The sequence below is a fragment of the Nannospalax galili genome, unplaced genomic scaffold, assembly GCF_000622305.1.
Source record: "Nannospalax galili isolate Female #2095 unplaced genomic scaffold, S.galili_v1.0 scaffold2926, whole genome shotgun sequence".
Classification (NCBI taxonomy): Eukaryota; Metazoa; Chordata; class Mammalia; order Rodentia; family Spalacidae; genus Nannospalax; species Nannospalax galili.
In genome coordinates this window covers 77,808-86,208 of record NW_008354709.1, presented here as the reverse complement: position 1 = coordinate 86,208, position 8,401 = coordinate 77,808, and the positions used below count along the sequence as shown (strand labels likewise).

The 8,401-nt window shown below is 44.1% G+C and overlaps 1 protein-coding gene across 4 annotated transcripts in view; it reads left to right on the top strand.

The window, feature by feature from the left end:
* Cnot10 (CCR4-NOT transcription complex subunit 10) overlaps positions 1-4,123 on the top strand; it is an 85,197-nt gene extending 81,074 nt beyond the window's left edge. For all 4 annotated transcript variants that reach the window (XM_008851932.2, XM_008851930.2, XM_008851933.2 and 1 more), the window contains 2 exons: positions 1,968-2,043; positions 3,684-4,123. In XM_008851932.2, the coding sequence (XP_008850154.1) occupies positions 1,968-2,043; positions 3,684-3,838 (231 nt within the window). In that variant the 3' untranslated portion in view covers positions 3,839-4,123. The remainder of the gene's footprint in view (positions 1-1,967; positions 2,044-3,683) is intronic.
* Positions 4,124-8,401: the final 4,278 nt, after the last annotated feature.

Sequence of the window (8,401 nt, the reverse complement as noted above, 5' to 3'; positions counted from 1 at the left end):
CTTTTTATACAGAAGAACTCAATTAGTTACAACTGCTGTTCTTCCCCACCTGTATCTGAGGGTCAGGGAGCGGTCAGATCAAAGGCTTCCACTATTGCAAGTGTTGTGAGGCTCTCCATATAAACATATTCCTCCTAATAAGGCAGATTAGATACTGGTGTGCATAACACACACTCAGTAAACAAGCCTGACACAGCTGAATGATTAGCGGCTCCCGACACTTTGTTTTGTTTTTTAAGACAGGGTCTCCCTGTAGCACCAACTAGACTGACCTCACTGTGGAGATCAGTCTGGCCTCAATCTCACAAGCAACTTGCAGCTAATAGTACTGAGTGTTCACTTAGGAAAATTCATGTATATTTCTTTGTTGTAGGCTTGCTGCTGCCTCCCATATCCTGGGGTTGTAGCCTGCCCCACAATGCCCAGCTGCATGCAGATTTAGTTGTAAATGTAGTTGTTATCTGCAGTGAAGTGGCAGTAGCAGACCTGAGCATGGGACTAGAGTATAGAATCAGTGGTGTTCATACAGCTAAAAATATAGAGCAAGAACTCCAAGCTGGTAAAGTGGAAGAGAGAAGAAAAACAGGACTGTTGGCATAGGCTTGTCGACCCTCCTACTGGGGAGGCTGAGGCAGGCCACTGGAATGTTAAAAAATCAGCCTGGGTAACTTCATGAGAGCTTGTCTCAAAACAACAAGCATGTAAAAACCAACACTGACAAGACGGCTTAGCAGGTAAAGACACTCCCACCAAGCCTGAGTTCTATTGTCTGACCTGAGTTCTATTGCTGACCTGAGTTCTGTTGTCCTTAGACCTCCATATGCATGTTGTGCCATGTACCCCCCATTAAATAAATATAATAAAAAATTTAAAAATGAAATTTACAGCTGGGTGGGGTGGTGCACGCCTTTAATCCCAACACTTGGGAGGCAGAGGCAGGCAGATCTCTGTAATTTCAAGGCCAGCGGGGTCTTCATAGTCAGTTCCAGGCCAGCTGGGGATACAGGAAGGCTCTGTCTCAAAAAGTCAAAAAAAAAAAAAAACCAGAAAAAATGAAATTTAAAAAGGCATGATAGGGGCTAGAGAGATGGCTCAGCAGTTAAGAGCACTGACTGCTCTTGCAGAGGACCTGGGTTCGATTCCCAGCACCCACATGGCGGCTACAAACAATTCTTAACTCCACCCAGTTCCAGGGGAATCCAAAGCTCTCTTCTGACCTCCATGGCATTGCATGACACAGGTGGACTCACATACATGCAGGCAATACACTCATACACATAAAATAAAAATAAAATATTTCTTTAAAAAAAGGCATGATCATACATATCTGTAATCCCAGCCATTTAGGAGGTAGGAGGGAGGCAGAGGCAGGCAGACCTCTGTGGAATGGAGGCCAGCCTAGTCTACATAGCAAGTTCCAGACCAGTTGGAGCTACAGGGAGACACTGTCTCAAAAAAAAAAAAAGGACAGGAAATGGATAGAGCCTGTGAAACCTACTTTATGCCACAGATGAGAGAAAAGGATCATTTTACATGTCTGGGTTAGTGGTAGGTTAAAGACAAAGTTGAAACTGAGTGTGGTGACACATGTCTATAATCCCATAATCCAGTAGTTTGGAAGATAAGGCAGGAGGATCTCTGAGTTTAAGGCCTGTCTCCTTTGTGTGTGTCCAAATTACCAAGCATAGTAGCTCCCATAATCCTCAACACTCACTTGGTCAGCTCAGGCAAGATGACTGCTGCAAGCTCCAGTCCATCCTGGGCTATACTGTGAGAGCCTACCTCAGAAAAACAACCAAAACAAAAGCAGCTGAGGGACAGGGGAGCCTCTGGAACCCCTGTGTTAATGAACCATGCTTCTTCGATGGCTGCTCTTTCTGGTAGGATCTTGCTTCTCGCTGTGGCATATTCGCAATTTGTGTCTTAAGCTCCTTGTGTTAATGGGTGTTTTTCTCTTTGGAGCAAAGGCGGCTTCAATGATCCATCCCAAAGAAGTGCCCCCTGAGGCCATCTTGCTGGCAGTCTACCTTGAACTGCAAAATGGTGAGTGATCCTTTTTAGGGCTTGTCCTTCAGGGAGCTCATGGTTTTTGTGATCTGTTTCTCTTGAAATTCAAAACTCAGGACCAGGCATGCTCGTCTAGGCCTGTAATTAACAGCATTTGAGAGGCAGAGGCAGGAGAGTCATGCCCATCTCAAAAACAAATTCAGAACCTCATCATCCTGGAAATATATTACCCTTCAGGTTTTCCTGAATAAAAAATTTAAGGAACCAACAAAATGGCTCAGCAGGTAAAGGCACTTACCTCCCTAAAGTGCAAGCCTAATGACCTGAGTTTGATTCTCAGAACCCATGTAAAGGTGAAAGAGAGAAGTGACTCCCAAAGTTGCCCTTTGACTTCAAAACACACACCATGGCACACATGCCCACACACACATACACAAATAATAGTAAATAAAATTTAATTTTAAAAAGGTAAGGGCTGGGGACTGTAGTTCAGTGTAGAGTGCTTGTCTAGTGTGCACATATAAGGGCCTGCATTCTGTCCTTTATACTGCAGAAAGAAAAAAACGTTAGCGAGGCCTTGGTGTCATACAGATTCCTACTTAAAAATTAATATTTCCTTTTATCTATGAAAACTGCAGAATATTTACTGACATTTATAATTAGTCCCTACAAATTATGCTTCTCTTAGGCAGCTAAATGACTCGCCATTGAGAACATGAATCAGAATGCCAGTTGCTTTGAGTAGTACACTATAGGCTTTGAGCAGATGTCACTAATGAGTTTTACAGTCAGCCCATTCTTCCAGGAATCTTTTATCAAAACATATATCCAAGTCGTGCCTCTGGAGGGGGTGCATGTGAACTTACTGATGGGTTCACTAAAAGGAATGCTGTGGAATCTGGGCCTAGTGGTTCACACCTGCAATATCAGGTATTCAGGAGGTTGAGGCAGGGGAATTCAAAGTGCAGGTCTACAGGTCTGCCTGAGTTATAGAGTGAGTTCAGGGCCAGCCTGGAAAAATTATCTCAAAATACAAAGTAAAAATAGATCCGTGGATACAGATCATTGGTAGAATTAGAAGGGAGGAATGTAGGGACTGGGGTAAAGAGGGCTAGCCAGCTGTGCTTCGTGGCTCATATTTTTAATCCCAGCACTTGAGAGGTTAAAACAGAAGGATTCCTGGAGTTTGAGGCCATCCTGGGCAACATAGTGAATTCCAGGTCAACCTTGGTTAGAAAGATATTGTCTCAAAAAACAAAATATATGGAGGCTGGGTATGGTGGCACACACCTTTAGTCTCAGCACTTGGGACGCAGGAGCAGGTGGATCTCTGTGAGATTAAGGGTAGCTTGGTCTACATAGTGAGTTCTAGGCCAACCGGGGCTATAGGGAGGCCCTGTCTCAAAAGGAACTATATATATTTATATATGGACTAGGAAATAGCCCAGTGGCAGAGCACTTGCCTAGCATACTGCTAGATGTGACACAGAGCATGCTGCACATCACTTAAATGAGAACTTGTTGTGGGCAGAGGCTTTGTGTTCCAGTGCACAACCAGGGCTGCAGAGCAGAGCACAGGTGTCTGGGCCAGCTTCACCCTTGCAGGGTTCTGATGATAAGCTCTGTACTGTGGTAGTGCTTTGCGCTTGGTTTTTTAATGAAAAGTGTTTTCCTAGGTAATACCCAGCTGGCCCTACAGATTATCAAGAGGAACCAGCTGCTCCCTACAGTGAAAACCCACTCTGAAGTGAGAAAGAAGCCAGTGTTTCAGCCTGTCCACCCGATCCAGCCCATCCAAATGCCAGCCTTCACCACCGTGCAGAGGAAGTGAGACTTTGCTTTGGGGAACTGTTACCTGAAACCAGGGGAGTCCTTGCTGGCTTTTCAGTTATCTCATAGTAAAGTGAGTAAAGAAAACCCTGACATGAAAAGTGCTCGTTTCCAGGACAGTTTCAAACTGTTCTCCCCTGCCTGGATCTTTATCAGGAACTCCCTGAAAATTAAGGATTCATATACCCACTTCAGTTGTTTTTCTTTAAAACTCTGCCAGACTTAATTTTGAACCATTATGTGATATGTCAATGTCACAGGCAATTAAAATATGATCTTATCAGAACAATTTTGTACAGTCTTTCTTACAACTGTTAGAATATTGGGAGCTGGAGAGATGGCTCAGCAGTTAAGAACACTGACTGTTCTTGCAGAAGACCTAGGTTCGAATCCCAGCACCCACATGGCAGCTAATAACTGTAACTCCAGTTCCAGGGGATCCAACAGCCTCTTCTGTCTTCCACAGGCATTGCACCAACACGGGTGCACTTACCTACATGCAGGCAATACACATAAATACACATAAAATAAAAATAAATACCACCTGTTGGGATATTTTAGCATCAGGTTTAATGTTAAACCTGAAAAAAAAATTAACAAAAAAACCCCACCAGCCATACTCAGGTAGCCAGTCTAGAAGCTGACCTTGCAGTAGAGGGGGGCGAGATAAAGTTGACTTACTTTATCTCTGGTTATGACTCAAAGGACTGGAACATTCATGAACATGATAGGTATAATTGGGTTAAAAGGAGTTGACTGATCTATTAGGAATCATTCACTTTAAAGTGACTGACAAACTGCTCACTGCTCTGTCCTGGTACCACTGTAGTACTTTATGAATCAGGAGGTATAGGTGGTAGGATCCAGACTTCTTCAAGATCATCCTCATCTACATATCAAGCTCAAAGCCAACCTGGGCTATGTGAGACCCCATCTCCAAAAAATAATGCGTTTAAAAAGCTTCTTCCCAAGATACAAGTGTTGTATGTAGGATTGCCATTACCAAAATTTGCTAGTAGGCCATGTACACTAATTTTAGGGTAAAAATACTACAGGTGTGCTTTAGAAAAATTGGGTCACCCCCCTAGTTAACATGGTGGCATTGGGCAGATGCTTTCCACCTTGGAATAGGCAAGTGTAAGCACTCTCTAAGCCTCCTTGCTTCTTGGGCTCTGCTAGAGAAGTGAGTGTTTGCATAAGCACACCATGTGTCTACACCTGGATCTGAATGGCTCTCTTACTGACATCAAACAGTGTAAGTAACGACACAGTGAAATGGAAGTGTTTGGGGGATTGGCTTGTGTTTTTGTTTAGTTATTATTATTATTATTATTTAGTTACATGATGTGTGTATATGCCACATGTGTGTGGGTGCTCACAGAGGCCAGAAGAAGGTGCCAGGTCCCCTGGAGCTGTGAGCTGCCTGGCATAGGTGCTGGGAACTGAGCTCCAGTCCTCTGGAAGAGCACCAAGCACTCTTACACCCACTGAGCCGTTTCCAATCTTGGTTTTGACTTTTGGTTTTTGGTTTTATTTTGTTTTCTTTGTTCTGGTGTGTTTTTTTGGGGGGGGGGGTTCTTTTTTATTTTGATTTCTTTTTATTTTATATGTATCAGTGTTAGGCATGCATGTGTACAAGTGTATCTGTGTCATGCAGTGCCAATGGAGGACAGAAGAGGGCCACCACTTTTCATTCACTGAGCTATCTTACCAGAACCCTGTTTTGGGTTTTTTGTTGTTGTTTTTAATTTATTTTTATTTTATGTATATGAGAGTTTTGTCCTCATGTATGTAAATATACCCATGCATGCAGTACCTGGGAAGGTCAGAAGAGGGCATCAGAACTCCTGTAACTGGAGTTACTGATGGATGAGTGCTGGGAACTAAGTCCAAGTCCTCGCAAGAGCCTCCATCTCTCTAGCCGTGCTTGCGCATCTGCCTATTTTGGTTTTGGTTGGTTGGTTGCGTTTGTTTGGGGGGGGGGGTTGTTTTGTTTTTTTTGTTTTTTGGTTTTTTTTTGGTTTTTTTTGGTCTTTTTGAGACAGGGTCTTCCTGTAACTGCTGGCCTGGAACTCACTATGTAGACCAGGCTGACCTGGAACTCGAAGAGATCCACCTGCCTCGCCCTCCAGAATGCTGGGATTAAAGGCGTGCACCACCATGCTGGGCTTGTTTATTTGTTTTTAAGAAGTTAAAAAGCCAGGAATAGTGGCACACACCTTTAGTCCCAACACTCTTGGAGGTAGAGGCAGGTAGATCTCTGTAAGATAGAGGCCAGCCTGGTCTGTAACAAGTTCCAGGCCAACTGGGGTTACAGGGATACTGTCTCAAACATACCCAAAAAAAGGGACTGGAGAGATGGCTCAGTGGTTAAGAGCACTGGCTGCTCTTGCAGAGGACCCAGGTTCAGTTCCCAGCACCCACATGGTGGCTAACTACCATCCATAACACTAGTTCCAGGGGATCTGGCACCCTCTTCTGACCTCCACAGGCATTGTACTACATGTCTATACTGATATGGGTGTAGGCAATACATTCATACACATAAAAATAAATAAATCTTTTAACCGGGCATGGTGGTACACGCCTTTAATCCCAGCACTCGGGAGGCAGAGGCAGGCAGATCTCTGTGAGTTCAAGGCCAACCTGGTCTACATAGCAAGTTCCAGGACAGCTGGAGCTATAGGGAGACCCGGTCTGCTGGGGTTACAGGGAGACCCTGTCAAAAAAAGACCAAAATAATAAATAAATAAATAAATAAATAAATAAATAAATAAATAAATAAAATCTTTTTAAAAGAGTTATTTTTATGTGTGTGAGTGTTTGTATCCAAGTAGGTCTGTGTACTACATGTGTGCAGTTCTGCAGAGGCCAGAAGAGGGCAGCAGATCCCCTGAAACTGGAGTTATGGAAAGATGTTAGTGCTGGGACTTGAACCTGGGTCCTCTGCAAGAGCAGCCTGTGCTCTTAACTGCTGAGCCATCATCCCCCATCTCCCACCCCTCCATATCTTCCCTCACACACACCTTTTTGGTTAAGACAAGTTCTCAGTCTATAGCCCAGTTTGGTCTGCAACTCACTGCAAACCCCATGCTGTCCTCAAACTTGTGGCAGTTTTCCTGCTTCAGCATCCCAAATGCTGTGATTACAGGCAAGAACCACCACATTTGGCCTACAAAAAGTTTTCACTTATTATTTTTTATATGTGTGAGTTTCATCTGCATGTAGGCAAGTGCACCCTTGTACAAAGCCTGCAGACACCAGAAGAGGGCATTCGATCCCTTGGAACTGGAGTTATGGACAGTTAGCTGCCAAGTGGGGTGCTGGGACTCGAACCCAGGTCTTCTGGAAGAACAGCCGGTGCTCTTAACCACTGAGCCATCTTTCCAGCACCTACAAAAGGATTTTTTAAAATTATTTTTTTAATATTATTTTTCATTTTATGTGTATGCATGGATTACCTGCATGTAGGTAAGTGCACCCGTGCAATGCCTTCAGAGGATAGAAGAGGCTATCAGATCCCCTGGAACTGGAGTTATGGACAGTTATTAGCTGCCATGTGGGTGCTGGGAGTCAAACCCAGGTCTTCTGCAAGAGCAGTCAGTGTTCTTAACCGCTGAGCCATCTCTCCAGCCCCTACAAAAGGGTGTTTTTTGTTGTTGTTGTTTTTCTCTTTTGGTCTTTTTGAGACAAGGTCTCCCTGTAGCCCCAGCTGTCCTGGAACTCACTATGTAGACCAGGCTGGCCTTGAACTCACAGAGATCTGCCTGCCTCTGCCTCCCAAGTGCTGGGATTAAAGGCATGTGCCACCACGTCTGGCAACCAAAGGGTTTTAAATGCCACTTGTAATGTTTTTCCTAAGTTTCTGTGTGTGTATGTATGTATGTATGTTATATATAAACATGTATGCCAATACACACACCTGTTTGTGCACCTACAGGGGCCAGAGGAAGATGTCATATGTCTTTCTCTTACCACCTTCTGCCTTATTTTTTGAGACAGGGTCTTTCATTGAACCTGACACTCAACAGTGCTCTGGCTGCCAAGAGAGCTCCTGGGATCTGCCTGTCTGCATTCTCCAATGCCTGGGATCACAGGCGCATGTGGCCATGTCCAGCAATTCATGAGGGCTAGGATTTGAAATCTCTGGCTTTCATAGAAAGCATTCTTTTCTTTTTTTTTTTTTTTTTTTTTGGGCAGGGGTCTCCCTCGCTCCCCCGCGGCCCTACAAGCCCCTGCCCCCTACCTTCTAGGAGGTGATGGATGGATCTATTCTTCCATCCTCTGAGGATTTATGACTTTAATATTTTTCCTTCCCTGTCATTTTAGCAGGATTTTAAGAAGGACTGGAGATAGATGCTTGTGATTAATCTGCCATTGGTGGATTCTAATGGCCCCTTGAATCAAATTAAATTGTCAGCTTTAAGGCCCATGATAATTTCCCTTTCATGCCTAGACCCTGCCTTAGTCTGCCATAAGCACATACCACAGATGGGGTTGAGCATGGAACTTGAACAAGGGAAATTAATTCTCACAGTTCTAAGGAGGCTGGCACATTCAAGAC